We start from the raw sequence: 21,408 nt of genomic DNA, 5'->3' as shown, positions 1-21,408 counted from the left end.
GGAAGAGATTTGCCTATATCATTACAGAAAGAATAGCTGCCCTGGAAGCTGGCACGATTTATATGTACCATATGGCTTGTACTCTCTGTCACCCCTGAGATGAGCAGATAAAGGAGATGGGCACATATTTTGACCTTTAATGCTGTGTTTTCTTATATTGTCTAATAGCGTGGTGGATCACAGTGACTTTACCAGTATTTATAGTGCTTTTCTTGAGAATCTTACTTTTTTTTTTTTTTTAAGCTATATTCCTTGCTATACTACCATAAGTAATAATTCTACCTGGAAATCCAAGCCAACCTGGAACAAAGTATAGTAAAATTGGGTAGCTTGCTTATATCTGTAGTAGAGCGTGGGCTCTGAAACTCAAGAGTTTTAATCTCTCTAAATCAGACTGGACTTGTGAGGATTTCAGTTAGTTATATCTTAGTCTTCTATGACTGTGGCTCTCAACTGGGTGCAAAACAATAACTTTTGTTAAATCTTTGCTAAATGCCTGACACTGTGCTAGGGTATTTTTCTGTGTATCATATATCACTTAATTTAATAAGCCCAACTTTGCAATTCTGAGGCCCTGCTCAGAAAAAGCTAACTAGCTTCAGTCTCTTCCAGAGCCCATCCATCCAGTTATTTATTCATCTTGTGGAGATTATATCCTTGTGGAGAACCTCTGACAGGTTTGTAAATGTGCCCTTAAGTCCCACCCCATTGGTGGCCAAGCTGGGACAAATTAGTGCAGATGCATCCATCCAAATGACCCAGGATTGGCAGCAACATCAGCATGGTCTGCACAGGACAACACTTCTTTCCCCGTGGGAACTTCAGGAATTTGGAGTGGCTGAGGTGATTTGGTCAAATGACATGTCAACTATTTTCTTACACCTTTATATATTTTTTTAATTTTTTTAAAAATTTATTTAGGATAGTCACACAGAGAGAGAGAGAGAGAGAGAGAGAGAGGCAGAGACATAGGCAGAGGGAGAAGCAGGCTCCATGCACCAGGAGCCCGACGTGGGATTCAATCCTGGGTCTCCAGGATTGCGCCCTGGGCCAAAGGCAGGCGCTAAACCGCTGCACCACCCAGGGATCCCACACCTTTATATTTGATCTTAAAAACTCTTGAGGGGCACCTGGATGGCTCAGTCAGTTGCCTTGGCTCAGGTCGTGATCTCAGGGTCCTGGGATCAAGCCCTGTGTCAGGCTCCCTGCTCAGCGTGGATTTTGCTTCTCTCTCTCCCTCTGCCCTTTCCTCCTGCTCATGGTGTCTGTCTGTCTGTCTGTCTGTCTCTCTAAAATAAATAAGATCTTAAAAAAAAAAAAAAAAAAGCCTCTTGAGAAGTCAGAGGAATGGGAATGATCTCATAAGTTGGGAAGCCAAGGGTGGAGGAAGCCTGCATGAGGTGACCTTGCTGGTGAGGGCCTTCTAGCTTCTGTGTTTACCATACGGCCTGTCTGGTGGCATTGACTGCCACCGCTGCTCCCACGCTCTTCTCTTCCTCTAGGCGTGTCCTTGCTTCTCTTCTCCTTTTCTCTTCCTTTCTGTACTTTCCTTCTATTGCCTTGTAGATGCATCCTCTACTAGGTGAGCTTTAAATGTTAGACTTCCTCCAGGCTGTCTTAAACCCTCTTTGTGCTCCAAGTTCTCTCTCTCAGTGACCACTTCTCATCTCTACACTGACACATCCTGAATGTGTCATTTGAGCCTAGACTCCATCTCTTTGTGTTCCAGACATACCATCCACTTCCTACACAGCATCTCTGCTTGGATGCCTCCCAGGCACTCAGTGACAACTTGTCTAAAACTTGACTTGGTCTTCTACCCCCCAACATAGCCCCTCTCACTTGTTTCTGATTTAAGTGAATGGCAACTCCCAGCTCATGCTCTCCCTGCAGAGTGGCCCTGTTGCCTTAGAGACTCTTCCTGGTTTCCTAATGCTCTTAAAGCAAAATGTAGAATTCCTAAGTACCGTATCTACTTTTCCAGCTTCATATCATATCGTTTTCCTATGTATACTTGCAGCATGGAGGCCACTTTGATTTTTAATATTTATCAAAGGAATAGTGTGTTCCATGATTTTTAAAACTGAGTAGAGGAGTTGCAGCACATGTGGATTTAAGTTACCCATTGACTTGTTTTTAAACTTTATCTTCCTCCCCTTATAGCTCTATTAGCTCTTAATTTTCCAAACAAAACTGTTAATGGGCATTAAAGCTACAGGGGCTTCATAATTTAAAAAATACATGGAGGAACCCTATAGGTGAGGAGAAATGCTTCAGTTTCCTCTTCAGATCGTACTGCGCCAAGCTCAGACAGAGGTTATACATCCACTCTTTGTAGAAGCCAAGTGGCACAAGTGCTAAGTCTTTGCTGCAGTTTTAGTGGAAGTTGTTTGAGCTCTCAGTTGGAATTTCTTTCTTTTTTCTTCGAAGTAAATTTGGAGATGTTTATGTACCCAGGAGGTCCTGTGATTGCCCCTAATTTGTTTTTTAGATGCTAGTCATTGTATATCATCCCACAGTGGTTACATGGCTGGTGCTCATACACGTGCTTATTAAGTGGTAGTGTGAGTGGTAGTGTATTAGGTGTGTGCTGTGTGCACAGAGACCTGATATCATATCCTGAACCAGCCCAGGCAGCTTCCATATGTGATCATGAGTTTAATTATTTCAGTTCAGAGTGTTTCATTATCCCACAGATTCACTTCTTTCTTCTGCCCTTGCCCTGACTCTTTCCAATACCTTAAATTAAGTCTTATTCCATTCTATTGGTATATTTTTATAACAAGTATTGCCTGAGAGTGGGCATTGCAAAATGTGATTAAAAGTAGGGATGTATACCAAATAGTATTGCCCTTTCTGACCAACCAATTATATGTTGCTCACTGATTATTTTTTTGTAAATTCTGTTCTACCATTTCACATTTCTTTGCCATCTTAGGAATGGATAGGTGGGAAAGATTTGAGGTAACAGTATAATTGCAGATCAGTGGAGAAAGTGGCCTTTGCATGGGCCTGAATAATTCAAGATGTTAAAATAGGAAACATACTTGTCCTCCCATGTAGGCCATAGCTTATCAATAATAAAAGAATATTTTTATTTCCCATTTGCTTTGTCCTTTTTTAATTGATTATGTTTTTTTTTATAAAAAGATGTATTTATTTATTTTAGAGAGAGAGCATGCACGAGTGGGAGGGGCAGAAGGAGAGGGAGAGAGAGACTCAAGCAGACTCTGTGCTGATTGCAGAGCCTGATGCAGGGCTCAATGTTAAGACCCTAAAATCGCTACCTGAGCTTAAACCAAAAGGCTGGACACTTAACTGCACCACCCAGGTGCCCTGTCCCCTTTTTTAAATGAACTTTTTATTTTGAGATAATTGTAGATTCACATGTAGTTATTTGAAATAATAGCAGTGAGAGCCTATATACCCTTTGCCCAATTTCCCATATGGTCATAACTTACAAAACTGGTACAACATCACAACTAGGATATTGATAGTGATATAATCTACCACTCTTACTTAGATTTCCCCAGCTTTACTTTTATTCACTGGTGTGTATGTGTGTGTTTAATTTGATATAATTTTTATCACTTGTAGGCTTTTTATTATTTCAAAAATTTCCCAGTTGGCTGAGAACTTGAGCTGGGAGGAGGTGTGTTATTTACTGGATCCCTCTCAAGCTCCACTAATAAACAGCTCGAGCATAATTCTTTCTCTTTTATATACTTAATTTGGGGGCAAGTTACGTGACTTCTAAATCTTGGTTTTCTCTTCTACAAAATGAAATTTGCAGCAGCTACTTAATGTAGAAGGTTGCCATGAGGACTAAAATGAGAAAAGAATGTATAGTGGGTACTTAGCAAAAAGGAACTCAATAAATGATCATCTCTTTTTTTGAGTGACTTTTTTCAACTGAGATTATAAATGAGAGTATTTGCATTTTTTAAAGCTTTTCACAAAAATGAAGTGTCCTAGGATTGTAGTATTGAAAGTTCCCTTAATAATTCTGGAACTAGTGAAGGACTCCCCTAAACATTCTTAGGTGATAGGCTCTTATTCTTTATAATAAACTAAAATCTGCCTCCCTGTCACTTTTAGATCTGCCTTCATCCATGTGATGGCCCTTCTAGGGCTTGAGGACAGCTACTGTATCCCACCTCTCTCCCCGAATTATCTTTTACAAATGAGCTATCCTTAACCATTCCTCTTAAGGTGCAACTTCCAGACCCTTTCCCATCTTGGTCTCCCTCTTGTAGATAAAGACAAATTTGTTCTTCCCTTTAATTAACAGACCACAGAATTCAGTTGTAATCTGGCTAGCATATCCCAAGATAGGCCTGCCTTCTCTTTAGTTGAGCTTTTGGGGGGAATCCAGGTCACCTTGTTTATGCACGTACAGTTTGTTCTTTTGTCTTCTATTTACTTTCCAGATGAAAAATAAATGCATGGCAATTTAACACAAGTAATTGAACATATATTTTAACCCCTCTGCCCTGCTATAATACCATTAATATAATAGAGAAGAGATATCAGCCAATGAGAGATCAATGGAATATTGAAGCCAGAAAGTATGAAGTGTGCTGAACTTGACCAGAGGAACTGAAAGTGCCTGCTGGAGGAGAAATTAGGAAGAAAGAGGATTTGTAATGCAGAACTCTGGAATAGTTCCAAAATTGGAGAAGCAAAATACTGAAAACAGGAAGATTAGTTGAAAGTCTGTGTGAAAAACAATTAGTTGCCTACAGCTCCTCCTCTACTCTCCCAGGAGACAGGAGTTTTAGTCTTACATATTGAACCTGAGGCATACCAAGCATAGAAGAGGGGATGGAATATGGAGCAAAACTGAAAATAAGGGCTATAAGGCAAAGGTCTAAGCAGTGCATGATAGAACCATCCCCCTCTCTCACTCAGATTCAGAATACCTGCAGGCAGGCACTCTCATGCAAGAGATTGGAAGATCCATCTCTGATAAAGTTTGCCCCAGAGGAAAAAGTCGTAAAGGTACTTCTTTTAGGAGTCCTCAGTAAAATTGTAGGTTCTTGCTTGATCTCCCTGATAAGAAGTCCACAAGTTATTGAGCCTAGCCACCCCCACACAGAACTTTAAAACAGCTTCTAAAAGTATGAGCAGAGAGCCAAGTGTCAGGAGGCATTTAAAGCAAGCCTCTAGCATAAAAAACAGAGACCAAAACCCCTTTTCCCCAAATGGGGGGAAAAGAACTCAGAGGAAACAGTAAAAGCGGAGAGGAGGAAGAGAAAGAGAAGAAAAAATGTAACTATATTTTGAGAGAGGTTAGAGAAAATACTGCATTCATGAAAGATGAATAAGATTCTTTCAATAAGGGACGCTTGGGTGGCTTAGCGGTTGAGCATCTGCCTTCGGCCCAGGGTGTGATCCTGGAGTCCAGAGATCCAGTCCCACATCGGGCTCCCTGCATGGAGCCTGCTTCTCCCTCTGCCTGTGTCTCTGCCTCTCTCTCTCTCTCTCTCTCTCTCTCTCCCTCCCTCTCCCTGCCTGTGTCTCTGCCTCTCTCTCTCTCTCTCTCTCTCTCTCTCTCTCCCTCTCTCCCTGTCTCTCATGAATAAGTAAATAAAATATTTTTTTGGGCAACCCGGGTGGCTCAGCGGTTTAATGCCACCTTTGGCCCAGGGCGTGATCCTGGAGACCCGGGATCAAGTCCCATGTCGGGCTCCATGCATGGAGCCTGCTTCTGCATCTCTCTCTCTCTATGTCTCTCATGAATAAATAAATAAAATCTTTTTTAAAAAATCTTTTTTTAAAAGAAGATTCTTTCAATAAAAAGTGGGGCAGGGAACCTTCAGAAAACAAGAAAGACCTTTTGGAAATTAAAAATACCATAACCACAGAAATATTGAAAGATAAAATTGAAGAAGATTCCTAAGAGAAAGACCAAATGAAAGAGGTGCAAAATGAGGAACAGGTGAAAAAATGCAGGATCATTCCAAGAGACCTAACACCTGACTCATGGAAATCTCATGAGAGAAAAAAAATAGGCAGTAGAGAGGAGGAAATTATCAAAGAAATAGAATGGAAAGATATTTCCAGAACTAAAATAAAGTCTGTAGATTGAGATAGCACTATGAATGAATGACCCAACACCAAGGTGTAACCGAGATAGCACTATGAATGAAAGAACCCAACACCAAGGTGTAACCCTGTAAGAGTTCAGAACTCTGAGGATAAAGAGAAAGTACTAAAAGCTTCTAGAGAAAATAGTTATGTACTAAGGGTTAGTGTTGAGAAGGGCATTAAATTTCTCAAAAGCGACAAAAGTATAAGACAATGGAGCAATACCTTCAGAATTCTAATAGGAAAAAAAATATTCCCAACTTAGAATTTTATAGCCAGCTGAACTATCACCCAGGTTGAAGGCTAATAAAGACATTTTCAGACATTTTGTGCATATGCCCTATGATATTGTGATATAATAAGAATATGAATTTGGGCGGGTACCTGGGTGGCTCCATCAGTTAAACCCTGCCATTAGCTCAGGTCATGATCCCAGGGTTGTGGGTTGAGTCTCATATCTGGCTCCCTGCTCAGGGGGGAGCCTGCTTCTCCCTCTGCCCCTCTCACCTCTCATATACTCAGTCTCTCTCTCTCAAATAAATAAAATCTCTTTTAAAAAAACACAGTTCTTTAAAAAAAAAAAAAAAAGAATGCATATTTGGTCTTTTTCCCTGGTTCCTGGCACAGAGCTCCTAAAACCCTTGGAATTTCCTGAGTGGTAGGGGTGATAAGAGCATCCTTTATTATAATATTTGCTCTTCCATTCCCAGTTCCTGGCACAAAAGCTTCTAAACCCTTCGAATTTCCTGAGTGAGCGGAGTGTCCATTGTTATTTATAGCAAACCTCTTTCAACCACACCTGAGTTTATGCTAATAAGGTGACTCTCTGTGGACCCCTGGATAGCTTCAGGATGATGCTGGTTGCCAGAGAGGGCAGCCATATGATTAGAGGGTTTGAACTTCCAGTCCCACCCTTTGACCATTGGGGAGCTTCCAGATTGGTGAACATAGCCACGTGTGGGGAAGGTGGCACCCCTCAATTCCCCAGGGACAGAAGCTCCTGTGCTCAGGACCTTTCTAGACCTTGCCCTCTGTACCTCTTCAACAGGCTGTTCTTTGCATCCTTTGTGATAAACCAGTAATAGTAAATTGTTTTCCCTGAGTTCAGTGAGCCATTTTAGCAAATTATCACACATGAGGAGAAGGTTGTAGGGAACATTCCCACCCCCCACTCCCACCCCAACTTTATAGCCAGTTGCCCAGAAGTACAAGGGGGCCAGACTTGCAGTTGGCATCTGAAGCAGAGGTCGTCTTGTGGGACTCAGCCCTTAACGTGCACCAGCCCTAGGGAGTTCATGTCAGGTTTGAAGTATATTAGAGGATACCAGTTGGTGTCTGGAGAGTTGGAAAATTGGTTTGTGTGAGGGGAAAAAAAAAAACCCACACATTTGGTGTCAGAGTGCTATGAGTAAAAAAAAAACAAAAACAGTTTATAGAATACCCTTTCTTAAGCCACTCTGCTAGAAGATGCTTTTCATCAGAACAAGGGGATAAATCAGGAAGAGGACTCAATGGACTTCAGGAAATGGATTCCAATGTAGGTGAAGTGAAAGGGATTCCTGTGAGGACAGAGTTCCAGTAGGGAATACCCTAGGAGCAAGCTGCTAGGGTACCTGATTGAACATATTAAAAGGAGTTTTACACTTTATTGTTATCACGGGGGGGGGGGCGGGGGGGGCGGTGATTCTGTAAGAAAGGAAATGTAATCATAGCATACATCATGGCTTGGCTGCAAGTAATATTCACATAGACCTAATAATGCAACTCTTAATTTAACTAAAAGTGGACATAATTATATTGGAAAGATGGGGAGACTAAGTGGGGTTGTATGTGAAGAGAATGTCAGAACAAAATCCTGCTCTTCCATCACAGGGCTTAAGTAGGTAATGTAATAGTTCTCTTTTGCTGCCTAACAAATTACCCCAAAACTTAGTGACTTAAAATAATAAATACCTATTATCACACAGCTTCTGTGGGTCAGGAATTCAGAAGCAGTTCAGAGATCTCTCATGAGGTTGCAGGCATCTGAAGGCTTGACTGGAGCTGGAGGCTCCTCTCCCAGGCTCATTCAGATAGCGGTAGAAAGAAGCCTTAGTTCTTTTTGTACAGCTCTCCCCAGGATATGTCGTTCCTTTACTCAGCTCCCAAGAGCAAGTGATCCGGGAGAGACAGTAAAAGGAGTGTACAGTGCTTTTTATGACCCAGCCATGAATGTGGCATGCATTCAGATGACACCGTCACTTCTATTGTACTGTGTCAGCCACACAGACCAGTCCTGAGACAGTGTGGGAGAGGGCTGCGCAAGGGTATGAATGCCAGGAAGCAGGGATTGTGGGTGGCTGTTGGGAGATATGATATTACAAGTAATAACTAGAAATGAAAATTCAAGAACTATTACTAGAGGCACATTACTTAGGAGGGTGGAAAATAGGACGCCTGGGTAGTTCAATCGGTTAAGAATGCAATTCTTGATGTTGGCTCAGGTCCTGATCTCAGGATCATGGGATCAAGCCCTGCATCCTCAGGTGCCCCACTCAGCAGGGAGTCTGCTTGAGGATTCTCTCCCTCTGCCCTTCCCCCCATGCCCACTCACTCATCTTCACTGTCTCTCTCTAAAATAATCAAATGAATCTTAAAAAGAAGGAAAGATAGAGATAAGTACCAGAAGAAAGAGATGGCTCCTGAGAGCAGGAATAAGGGAACCAGAAACTGCCAGTTTAAAAACTTTATAGGCAGCCCCGGTGGCGCAGTGGTTTGGCGCCGCATGCAGCCCGGGGTGTGATCCTGGGAGACACAGGATCGAGTCCTACATCGGGCTCCCTGCATGGAGCCTGCTTCTCCCTCTGCCTGTGTCTCTACCTCTGCCTCTCTCTCTCTCTCTCTCTCTCCATGAATAAATAAAAAATGAAATCTTTAAAAAAAAAAACTATATAGAACAACTTTAAGAAATACTTCCATGTTGGGATCCCTGGGTGGCTCAGCAGTTTAGCGCCTGCCTTTGGCCCAGGGTGTGATCCTGGAGTCCCGGGATCGAGTCCCGCACCAGGCTCCCGGCATGGAGTCTGCTTCTCCCTCTGCCTGTGTCTCTGCCTCTCTCTATGTCTATCATGAATAAATAAATAAATCTTTAAAAAAATAAAAAAGAAATACTTCCATGTTTTACTGATATATATGTTTTTTAAGTATGAAAACCCCCAAAGCACACAGCCACTTACCGTCCTCAACACCAATAGCAGAGCCACATGTGGATTAGGTGAGAAGCTCATAGCCTCTGAATCAATCCTCATCAATCCTTTGGTATTTGGAAGATTATATGATCTTTTTTTTTAAGCAGTTTTTTTTTTTTTAAAGATTGTATGATCTTGAAGGACAGCTTACAGATAATAAATCTAAAGTGGCAAAGAGGCTGAAGTGACAGAACCTGAACTAGAATATCTAAATAAATGTGAAAGAAAAGAGCATCAGGTAGTGAGATCACTCTGGCATTTCACTATTATGGAATTTAGGGGGTGGGATGGGGAGACTATTTTGTTCTTTCTGAAGACTAGAAAGTTCTTAAGTGGAAATGTTTATGGCTAGAAGCTATAAATGGCAAGGCTTGTTAAAAGGACTATCCTTTTGGCAGATAGTTGGAAAGCACTTTATAGGACTCCCCAGGCTAAGGATGTGTCTGTCGAGAGGGTGCAATACAAGTTGGAGAGAGCTGGCCTCTGTCCCTGTGTGGCCTGAGCCCTGTGCGCCCTGCAGGGCACCAGCCAGTACACAGTACCAGTTGTTTGATCTGGTTGCTGCCAGGGTCATTTTCCTGAGAGGAGCTCTGGGCTCCATGTGGCCTACCACAGCCCGGTTGTTGCCCCAGGACCACCCCCCATCTGTACCCCCCATCCCTGCTCTGTCCTTCCACCCTACATGAGCCCCTGTTCAAGTCTGGTATTGTTTCTCCCTATCTCTTCCTGCCACTGTGTGTGTATTCTTCTTGAGGAGCCTACTATCAGGAGTTCCAGGGTTCTTGGACAGTTTGTCTCTTCTAATCTGCCTTTAATAAAACTGGGATTAGGAGAACATGTTAAAGAAATCAGGTGTCTGAGTTGGCGAGGAGTTAGGAGCAGTGCACTGAGACTGCCATATAAGTAAAAACTACTACTAGAAGCATTCGGGCTTTTTTTTTTTTTTTTAAACCATTTTAATGCCTCATGAAAATGTATTGTTTACATTCTTCTACCGCAACTAAGTATGTGGAATTGAAAATCTCTGGGTCTCTGTGATAAGCTCAGCTGTCATTTACTGGGATGCCTTCAGTACCTGTGCAATGGGCAGAGGCTGAAGCCAGGGAAGGGACCAGTTGGCCAGCTGTGTTTTGTATTGGCATTCCTCAGAGTCTCTCTTTGTATTTCACTTTGTCTGCAGATTGGGGACCACAAATTCAGTGCCCACCGGATCGTCTTAGCAGCCTCAATCCCGTACTTCCACGCTATGTTTACAAATGACATGATGGAATGCAAGCAGGATGAGATTGTAATGCAAGGAATGGACCCCAGGTACAATTTCTCCCCTAGGTCTCTCAGTCCGTAGCTTCCCAGGCACAGCTTCAGCCCTTGTATGTGGCGCCATTGGGGAGCCCACGGTGGGACACAGCATCTCGCACAGCTCCATGCACACAGTGGGTGATTAGGAAACCAGTTAGAACCTCAGTCGGTGGCCTGAGACAGGGTTAAATCAAGGAGCAATTTCAATGTGTTTTTACTCTATTAGAGAACCACATTTAATAGGATACCTGTCATGTGTGCTACTGGAAGCATTGAGATATAGCATCCAAGATACTTGTTATAATTAGAATTGGGTATAAAGCTGGTTGAATGTTCTATGCACTTTCCTGTGCTAACCATTATAGCTGGCAAAATAGTTTTTCAACTAAGTGTCTTCATTCAGTGCTCTTCCCATCAATCTAGAACAGTGTTGTCTGTTAGAACTCCCTACACTGATGGAAACATTGTATTTGTACCCTCTAGAATGGTAGCCACTAGCCATATGTATATGTAGCTGCTGAGTACCAGAATTTTAACTAGTGGGACTAAGGAACTGAATTCTAAATTTTGCTTAATTTAAAAATAATTTCAAATAGCCATGTGTGGCTGGTGGCTATTATATGTATATGGGACAACACAGACTCAGAAGATGGCAAAATCATGGTTATTTGATGGATGAGAAAAATGGAAGCCCAAAGAGATCAAGCCCAAAAGTTATCCCACCTAAATGCCTTTCAGCATCCAAGACAGCCCTCCCTAACAAATTGTTATTGGCCACAAATATTAGTCCTGCCAAGACTAAGAAATTCTGCTCTAGATGAATTTTAGGGGCAAGAGGGAGTACCATAACCACTGAAATCATGTCATTTAGGTATTTACTTAAAGTTGTCCTGACATGCAGAGTCGCTTACTACTGAACCCTCTTCATGGAAATACTTTCCTGATTACTGTATGAAGACTTTATATAAACATATTTCATAGTATGCCTTTTGGGGCTTTGAAAAGGAGAAGGATGTTTATGTGACTGATTCTGTGTTTGATTTTCCTGCAAGTATGAACTGAGGCTGTATGTTTATAACATAAGCTATATCCAAGGCTCCACTGTGCACCTACTATGTGTGTGGCACTGTTCTGAAGTCTGGGAATGCAGTAGCAAACGAGACACACAGGGTGATTCGGAGCAATGACATTCTTGTTAGAGGAGAAACAATAAACCAGTGACTCTAAAACATCAGCCAATAACCTGTCATCTGTTGCTTACCTTCTTAATGTCATAGTGGTGGAAACTAGGGGTAAAGGAGCCAAGAAACTGTAGTACCCTCTGGATGATTGAAAGTGATCTGCCCCAGCACATGGAGAGGATTTATATACCCACTCCAAGGCCAGCTACTTATAAGGAAAGACACAGAAGTGGGTCTGCAAGGGCAGTTGTACACGCTCTGAGGTCTGTATCTGAAGGAGCTATGCTCCTCGCCATGCACAGTCCAAGTGCTTCATTTAGCAGAAGTAGACTGGACACCTGTCATGTGTGCTACTGTAAGCACTGAGATATAGCCCTGAGAAAACTGTGCCTCTAATTGTGCCAACTTTCTAGTTGCGGGGATCTGGCAATAACTGCACACATGCACAATAAGGGAGGCAAGTAAAAGTGATGCAAGAAAAGTAAAGTGAGTGATGGTGGGGGTTTTTGCTGTTCTAGGGTGATCAGGGAAGGTGTCTGTGATGAGGTGACGTTTGAGCCAAGACCATAATCAAAGTGAGAGTGAGCTGTCTGGTGACAGAGCCCTCCAAACAGAGAGAGCAGGCAGTGCAAAGGCCCTGCGGTGAGAATGTGTTTGGCATGTTGGGATAGAGCAAGGGCTAAAAATGGAAGATGACAAGGTCAGAGAGCCGGAGAGGGGCCAGGCCACATACAGCCCTGAGATGGAACTTGGAGTTCTTTCCTGGTGGAGTGCCTTTCCCAGAATTTTAAGGCAGAAAAATTTGTCGGCATCTCATTCTAGAAATATATCCCCCCAAAATAATAAATACATTATTTATGAAGACATTATTAGTTATTAGGTCTACCAATAAAGGAAATAAATTATAGCATATTTATGTGTTAAAATACTTTATAGCAACCCCTAAAAATGATAAACATGACGACATTATAGCAACATAGGAAAGGACTTGGTAAGTATTTTGTGATTATTTCCATACTATTTATGCATGCAGGAAAATAGGAAGAAAGTGAACCCTCAAAAGTAACCACTGTTTGGCTCATTCAGTAGTGAGATTGTGGGTACTTGCTTTCTCTTTTTAGAAATTTCTATAATAAAATTATTTGGGCAATAAAGACAGCTTAAGAAGTAGAATGAGTCTTCGCCTCTGGTGAAGTCATTATTCCTATCAGATTCTTGAAGGGTATGGGCTAAATGTGTTTTAGAGCATTCCCCAGGTGTGTCAACTGGCCAGTCTCTGAAGCAAATCTTTCCTCCTTTCTCTAGTGCCCTGGAGGCTCTTATCAACTTTGCCTACAACGGCCACCTTGCCATTGACCAGCAGAACGTGCAGTCACTGCTGATGGGGGCGAGCTTCCTGCAGCTACAGAGCATCAAAGACGCCTGCTGCACATTCCTCCGAGAACGGTGAGGCCATGAACCTGGCCCGTGGTGGGGCGTGCGCCGCTGTCATTCATGGAACCCCCTGCCAGTTTGCTCAGTCTTTCAGGCACACAGAGTTTTATGAAGGGAGTGAGCCAGGGGGCTGACTCTGCAGAAATTACCTTTCTTCAAATTGTGGTCAAGCAGTGGCCAGGTTTTTGGGAGTGAACCTTTGAGGAACGTATTCATGGACCCATACCTGTGTTCTCTCCTGGCCTGACATGTACCTCTTCTTCTTGTCTTCCAGTTTGACCAGTTACTGATTTAGCTGACTGTTCTCACCAAACCAACAGATTCCATGCTGCCTCACTATTCCATAGCCTGTCTCCATCTTGTGTAGATCCTTCTCCTGCCTTGATGTCTTGACTTCTTTTTCCTTTAGCTCTTTAGGGCCCTCCTCCCCAAATTTCAGCTCCTGGAATGCTCTTTCCCCTTTAGTCTCCTAGAAGCAATCACTGTATTCTGTCTTAGGGTAAGGACCATGAAGTATATCCCTCCCTAGGTCTGGCATTCAGCAATGATTTATTGATGACTGAGCAGATAACAAGGCTCTTTCTCCCCCTCAAGAGGAAGAACTCTTAGCCATAATGTAAAAGCTGCCTGTTACCCACTAGGGACTTGCGGGTGCAGGTTATAATGTGCAGGGCTCCACACAGTCTTTGTCTGTGGTACTCTCCAAGGCCTGGCCTCCACCTGAGCTACTGTGATCACAAGGTCCATGGCCTGAAGAACAGCATTCTTTCCCATCTCAAATCTGCTCTCCTGAACCTCATTGCCTTTTAGAGTGATCTTTCCCTCTCCCATTGCTGTCCCACCAATCCACTTCACTCAGCACCTCTCTGGACCCCACCTGCTCTCCCCATCCTGCCCCTGTGATGATCATGGACATCACTGATGACTGCTGTGAGTGCAGCTAGTCTTAATAACCATGATAATGATGTTCAGCACACAGGGCACTCTTTGCTGGGTGCAGGGTGAGTGGTTTCATTGTGAGGCAGGTGGTCCTGTTTCAGGTTTTATAGATGAAGGCCACATAATGACAGTGTAGTCGCAGAGCCTGGTTTGACCCTGCCCTGGGATGCCTTCTGGTCAGGCTGGAGGGATGTGTGTGGCGGATATGAGGCGCACTGTCTTTCCTCCTCATTTGTGAGCCGCTTAAGGACACAGACCAGACTCGGTTTATCTCTCTCCCTACAGAGCCCAGAATGATTAAGTAGGCATTCTGGAAAGGATTAAGTTGGCCACTCTCACAAGGGGACAACAGCTCCACCTAGGGGCTTTTGAGGTCATCACTCTCAATACTGTTTCAAAGCAGTTCTCATCCAAAAGATGCTTGGAAAAGTGGTTTTTAGACCTGTGGAGTTTTTACATGCACCAATGACATTTTAGGAAGACATACTAACACAAAGCCTGATATTATGAGTCTTTCATTAACATTTTTCCATGCAGTCCTGGAAAATCCCTTCTGAAGCCTCACTTCACACCTGATACCTGTCTTTATACCTTCCCACAGGCCCCGGAGGCTTGACCTGCTTCTGTTTTCATTCCAGTAGTTACCATCACTGCCTGTATTCCTTGGGGTGGCTTCTCCTTGAGCCTGGCTGCAGAGTTTTAGGGCGTCCCACCTGCTCCCTGCCCACTTACCCATATTTGAAGACAAGCACATGGGCCCTTGATTTTCAAGGTGTGATCACTAATGACTTGAGAGAACCCATTCTGAGCAGTAGTGGAAAAGACATGATTTTCCAGAGCACAGAGAAGTTGTAAAGCTGTCAGTTTTCCATGAGGTAGGGGTTGATTTTTTTTTTTTCTTGTGGCCCCTTTCTAGCCTTCAGATGTATGGGCTTCCTTGTTTTTAGGTGAGCACTGGCACTGTGTATTTTCCAAAACTCTTTTCTCAGAATTGAATCAGAACATTGGATGCATCCATGAACCAAGTCAGTAACTTATTTAATTCAAGTCACTGCTTCCTGCCTCTAATAAAGCATTACATCTTCACTATGGCCTTCACTATGGCCTCCTTGCACAGAGTCCAGCTGTGCTGGCAAGAAAGGTGGTTGCCCATTGGGGAGTGGCTACAGCTGTGTGTCTGTCTCTGCTCTCTGGGTTCATTTTCCCTCTTCCTCCTGTTCCTAAATGGGGCCCTCTCCTGCATGGCAGCTCTCCCTTCTCCTTCCTCACCAGTTGCCTCACAAGCAGCCTTCCCATATCCCATCCTCTTCTATACAAAAGCCCAGTTCGCTTGAAGGTGTGTTTTGCCCTCCTTGTTATTCCATGCCAGTGAAAGATGGCCAAAGGTGAGGTACAGGAGTCCTAACCTGAGAGGGAGTGGGTGGAAGTGTGTGCCAGGCACACACATATTGATCATCCTTTCCCATGTCTTTGGCTTCTAATTCCCAGTCCATGGCACTGACTCCTCTTGAGTTGATGTCACAGCAGTCAGTATCAGTGAGGCACCAGGTGTAGAGGCTCAGGGAAGGTGTAGCCTCCTCATTGCCACATGTACGTAGAGGCCTTTTAACAAATCTTATTCGGTCATTGTAAATGCTCCAGGAAGAAGGTGGTATTTGAGAACTGAGCTGGCATTCTGACCTTGAGCCTGGTGTTCCTCACTGGCCACGCTGCCTTGCCTCATTGTTGGTGCTCATGCTTCCCTGTCCTTAGTGGAAATGCATGTAGGTCTCCAAGGCAATGGACAAAGCCAGTTCAGGCTAGAAGGGAAGCAACAACTTGTGGAATTTAGATTATCCCAAAGCCAGGCTCCTGAGAGACTCTGCCCTTTGGCTGTGCTGCTGGGGGACAATGGGTAGTGAGTATAACTCTGTAACTGTAAGCAACCTGTAACCTGTAACTTTAAGCAACACAGCGTGGGAAAGAAAGCAAGCATTCTAGTAAAACCTAGGCAGTTTCCATCTGATAAATACCCTCTCTCTCCAAGGAGTATCAGTCACAAAATCAAAATAAGAAAAGGAAAAAGGATCTCCTGCTGTCGCCAAGATTTCAGAACCACATTGGGCTCACCTGAGATTTTGTCAGATGCAGTAGTAGTAAAAAAAAAAAAAAAACCTGTGATAAAAATTAAGACAGCAACCAACTTCATGCCAGGCATCATGCTGAGTGCTTTTGCTACATTCTTGCTTACACATGGCCACAGCTGTAGGAGCCGGATAGCTGTTTTCCTCACCTTTTTCCAGGTGAGACTGTTACAGACACCCGAGGAACCCTCCTGCCTCACCTGGTGCGATGCAGGGCCTGATTTACTCAGAGGGCCCCAGCGAGGGCTGATCTGCCTCTGGGTAATGGGAACACACACAGGGTTCAGTCTTGGCACCACCACTTGCTTGTTGAGGGCTGTGAGCACATTGCTTCATTTCTCTGAGCCTCAGTTTTCCATCTAAAAATGGAAGTAGGGGATCCCTGGGTGGCTCAGCGGTTTGGTGCCTGCCTTTGGCCCAGGGCGCGATCCTGGAGTCCCGGGATCAAGTCCTGCATCGGGCTCCCGGCATGGAGCCTGCTTCTCCCTCTGCCTGTGTCTCTGCCTCTCTCTGTCTCTCTCTGTGTCTATCATAAATAAATAAATAAATAAATCTTTTTAAAAAATAAAAATGGAAATAATGACTGCTTTGCAGTGCTGTTGAAAAGATCCTGGCCTGGCAAAGTACTGGACACTGAACAAGTGGTAGCTAGTTGCCGTCATTCCTGGGTGTCTGAACAATTAGACTCAGAGCTTTTTACTGTTTAAAAAAGAAGTGTAAGGGTCCTGATGTTAAGAAGTCATCTCTGCATGGTTTAAACTCTCATTCTACAACTTCAGTGCCCTCCTAGGGACCAGGTAGATGTCCCACCAGGAATGTCAATGGCTGAAGGCAAGCAAACAAGTTTTCTAGCACGTGTTCTATGCTTCTGTCCTCAGAGCTGTTTCCTAGGACTTCCCAGAAAGCTCATTCCACCTAGATGCACTGAGCCATAGGCCCAAGAGGCAGGGACCTCTGAGGATAAACTGTCTTCATTTTAAACCTTTGTCTTTGAGTCCCTAAGCAGCGTATCTGGGATCACGCAGTGATTTTGCAGCCAAGCCAAGAGCAAAGCTGGGTTTTCTCCATTCTGTAACTTTCCCCAGCACTAACCTGAGAATGACCAAAGATAACATACTTACTTCCTCTACATTTTTTTCTTTTCATCTTTTCTCATGCCAAAAGTCTTCACCCAAAAAATTGCCTGGGTGTCCGCCAGTTTGCTGAGACAATGATGTGTGCCGTGCTTTACGATGCAGCCAACAGCTTCATTCACCAGCACTTCGTGGATGTGTCCATGTCAGAAGAGTTCCTGGCCCTGCCCTTGGAAGACGTGCTGGAGCTGGTGTCTCGGGATGAGCTTAATGTGAAGTCAGAGGAGCAGGTCTGTAGAGTGTGGTAGCCATCTGCTGTTCTTTCTAATCTTTGTTTTCTATTAATATTTCTTTCACGAAGACCATGATACGTGTGCAGCTTTCATTATACTACGTGCATTTTTCACAAGAACTTTGTATTCATTTTATTTTTTTTTAAGATTTTATTTATTTATTAGAGAGAGAGACAGCACAAGCAGGGGGAGTGACAAAGGGTGAAGGAGAAGCTCCCCACTGAGCAGGGAGCCCAATGCGGTGCTTGATCCCAGGACTCTGGGATCATGACCTGAGCCAAAGGCAGACACTTAACCAACTGAGCCACCCAGGCACCTGCTTTGTATCCATTTTAGTGTCTAACATTCAATTGATTTTATCAGCATCACACCCCTTATTCATAAATGTTCGGGTTATTTCTAGTATTGAATATGAAGTTGGGAAGGGTTGGTTGGTTTGTTTTTGGCGGTGAGAGAAATGGCAGTACATTTGACTCCTAGTGGGAATTTTCCAGGAGAGAGGGAAGAGTTGGTGATGAATAAGGAAAGGGAGAATGGCTGCTGGCACATGTCCCTGGAGTAAATGAGAAGAGACTGAGTCAAGGTCACAAGGGGTGTCCCTGCTGGGAGCACCAGCCATGCCCATCCACCCCCACAGGAGGAGTACAGGAAGGCCAGGGTGGGAAGGGAGATGCTGGCCAATTCTGTTGATGTTCTCTTCTGGCATGTTTCTATTTTCTTAGCTGAGAATGAGGATCAGGAGGAGGGTGAGAAATGTGAGGAGAGATGAAACGGCATGAGCCATCCTTCTGGGAGCAGGAGAGGAAATAGATATGCCAGGGAAAGGAAGAGGGCTTGGTGGAAAGCAGGCCCTGATGAGATCAGCAGTCAAAAATTTAGAATAGACCTGCCAGGGGGTGGTTGGCTGGCTCAGAGGAGCAGGTGACTCTTGATCTCAGGGTTGTGAGTTTGAACCCCACATTAGGTATAGAAATTACTAAAAAGAATAGATAAAAAAAAAAAAGATGGGACCAAAACCCCAGGCAGAGCACCTTGGGATGTTTGCAGTGTGGAATCCTGGCCTGTCACAAAACTCTGGTTAGGAGCCCGAGGCTCCAAGAGGCAAGCTGTTGGGAGGTTAGTCCCAACTCAGCTTGTTTCCCTAATGTCCAAAGAGCAGTAGAAAAGTGGGCCCTGAGTGTGGCAGTGTGGATGCTGTGATGTGCAGGAAAGAACCCCATCCCAAGAGCAAGCCCTGTCCCAAGCTCTTCCACCAATGAGTTCAACCTGGTGCAGCTCAGTCATCACTGATACATTTGATCAGGGTTTTAGAGGGACATACCCCTGTGGCTGGAGCTGTTAGGGAAAGCTCGGAAAACATTTATCTGGAACCCGGCCTTAAGGAAAGTCGGGGTGGGGTGGGGTGAGTTTAGACAAAGAGGAGGAGAAGAGGGGCCTTCGAGGTAAAGGGGACAGTGTGAACAGAGAACCAGCCAGCCTGGGAAAACAGAGGGTGGAGGCCACTGAGGTGAGATGCAGAAAGGAGTAAGGAACCATTGGCAACTTTTCTTTAGGAAGACAGAATAAAAGCCAGGAAGCTGTTACAGTCACTGAGGCTTGCCTTTCAAAAGACTGGGCCAAATAGGGCAGCTTGGGGAAGTAGAAAGCAGTGACTTCAGGAGACAAGTAGGAGGAAAGATGGATGGGCCCAAAGAGACTGGGGGGCCTGGGGATGTGGCCCCTGGGAGAGAGGAGTGACTACACAGGTTGAACTTTGTACCATGGCAGGTCTTTGAAGCTGCATTGGCCTGGGTCAGATATGACCGGGAACAGAGGGGGCCCTGCCTGCCTGAGCTGCTGTCCAACATCCGCCTGCCCCTGTGCCGACCCCAGTTCCTGTCAGACCGCGTGCAGCAGGATGACCTGGTGCGTTGCTGCCACAAGTGCAGGTGAGCGAGGGCCAGCCTGCACAGGATACTGCGGGGGTCTGGGCAGAGAAGAGACTTGGCCACCTAAGCTATTTGTATCCAGCTCAGGGGAGGAAGGATTTGGAATTGTCAGCCCCAATTCACAGCACCTGCTCTGCCTTCCTTGTCTAGAGCCTGGAAGAGCCCAAGTCTGAACCCTCAGTCAAAGAAATGTGCCAGGAGGGAGCATCAATGCAGAAGGGGCTTCCTTCTCTATGCTCCCTGAGGATTTCCTAGCATCTCCAGGAACTGACTCAGTGGTGACTCCCTGGGGCTTCTCATCCTCTCCAAGAAACATTAGTGCTCTGGTCTCAGATGGGCTTGGACCTGTCTACAGTGATGGGCAAGCAGGGGGCATGTTTACCAGCACGTGAAACTTTTACTCAGGGTAAATCGGTGATGACATGATGCAGCAGAGCTCCCAAAACAGCTCAGAAGGCAGTAGCCATATAAGAGGATCATTATAAAAGTAGAGCAGCAAAGGAAAATGTTCACCTTCCTCCAAATGGCTTGTCATATTCACAGCAGGTTCAGAGGAAGCCAGTGGCTGTGTGCAATTGGTATGAAGGTGTGTGGCAGGAGGGAGTAGAGGTGTGGCTGCCAGCAGGTGGGGCCCCGTGACAAGCACTCTCAAGTATGCTGTTGAATTTGAACTTTATTCTGTAGGCCATGGGTAGCTCTTGAAGGTTTTTAGTGTGGGCTATAGTGTGGAGGGTGGAATGGAGAGGCAGGACTGGAGGCAGAGAAATCCATCAGGAGCAGTTGGCTCCTGCTACCAGTGTAGGTGAGAAATGGCACATTGCAGGGTGCAAGCGATAGGGATAGGAAGGAAGAGCTGGGTCTCAGTAGTTCAGTGGTGACAGGATGCAGCCTGCTTATTGACCCTTTCCAACGCCAGCTCTTGTAGCCCCTACCCTGCTCTTCTTCTGCCAGCTGTGTGCCTGTTAGAAGATGCTTGTTCCGATTACATTAGCTGAGGTGGGTGCTGCTCATCCTGCCCCTCCGATTTTGAGCATGTTTCAGTAGCTGTGTGTGGTTCCCCCTGGACTCACTTGGGTTCAAGACCAAACCTTCCAGAAGGCTTCTTCTCCCAGGTTTCCCCTCCAGTTGGGGGTGGGGCAACTAGGCTTGGAAATACAAATATAGACCACATGGGGGAAATACCTCTTGTCATAACATCCTGCACCTTATTCCAGGGACCTGGTAGACGAAGCAAAGGACTATCATCTCATGCCAGAGCGCCGGCCCCACCTGCCGGCTTTCAGAACTCGGCCTCGCTGCTGCACGTCCATCACAGGCCTTATCTATGCCGTGGGGGGCCTCAATTCAGCAGGTATCTTGCAGCTCCCCCTTGCAGGGCCCTGTCTTGCACCAAAAAACCTGGCTTGGCCCTCTGGTTCCCCTCCTTTGTGTGTCACCACACGGGTCCTTCTTGATTTTATGCAGCTTTTAGATTACACAGTTATGTTAATGTTATGCAGTGAAAGCACGGCAGGTATGAATACCATCAAATCAGAATATCAGCTAAATACCAGCCCTGGATAGAATGCAGACCCATCTCTTTTACCAGGCTAATCACATTTGGTCATATGGATCTCTGGGATTAGACTGTGAGTCAGTCACCATGAGAAGGAAAATTCTGCAAATACACAGGGTCTGCCACTATCTGTAATATGTAATAATGCTTTCTCTCTACCTGCTGCCTCCCATGCAGTGCACACATGCTTTAGAGCTGCTGTGTTACTGGCAGCTCTCATCCAGCCAAGTTTTCAGGCAAACTCCTGAGGCCCCTGGCCCTCCTGC

At 44.8% G+C, this 21,408-nt stretch overlaps 1 protein-coding gene across 6 annotated transcripts in view; it reads left to right on the top strand.

Moving 5' to 3' along the window:
- KLHL18 (kelch like family member 18) overlaps window positions 1–21,408 on the top strand; it is a 54,169-nt gene that overhangs the window by 22,342 nt on the left and 10,419 nt on the right. For 4 of the 6 annotated variants that reach the window (XM_025989079.2, XM_025989072.2, XM_025989085.2 and 1 more), the window contains 5 exons: window positions 10,498–10,628; window positions 13,103–13,243; window positions 17,458–17,656; window positions 19,427–19,587; window positions 20,802–20,938. In XM_025989079.2, coding sequence (XP_025844864.1) covers window positions 10,498–10,628; window positions 13,103–13,243; window positions 17,458–17,656; window positions 19,427–19,587; window positions 20,802–20,938 — 769 coding nt within the window. The remainder of the gene's footprint in view (window positions 1–10,497; window positions 10,629–13,102; window positions 13,244–17,457; window positions 17,657–19,426; window positions 19,588–20,801; window positions 20,939–21,408) is intronic. The other 2 variants (XM_072721045.1, XM_072721044.1) reach the window with 1 other exon arrangement.

The sequence above is a fragment of the Vulpes vulpes genome, chromosome 9 (assembly GCF_048418805.1).
Source record: "Vulpes vulpes isolate BD-2025 chromosome 9, VulVul3, whole genome shotgun sequence".
Lineage (NCBI taxonomy): Eukaryota > Metazoa > Chordata > Mammalia > Carnivora > Canidae > Vulpes > Vulpes vulpes.
Note: the sequence above shows the minus strand (reverse complement) of the source record. Positions and strands in the feature narration are given on the sequence as shown.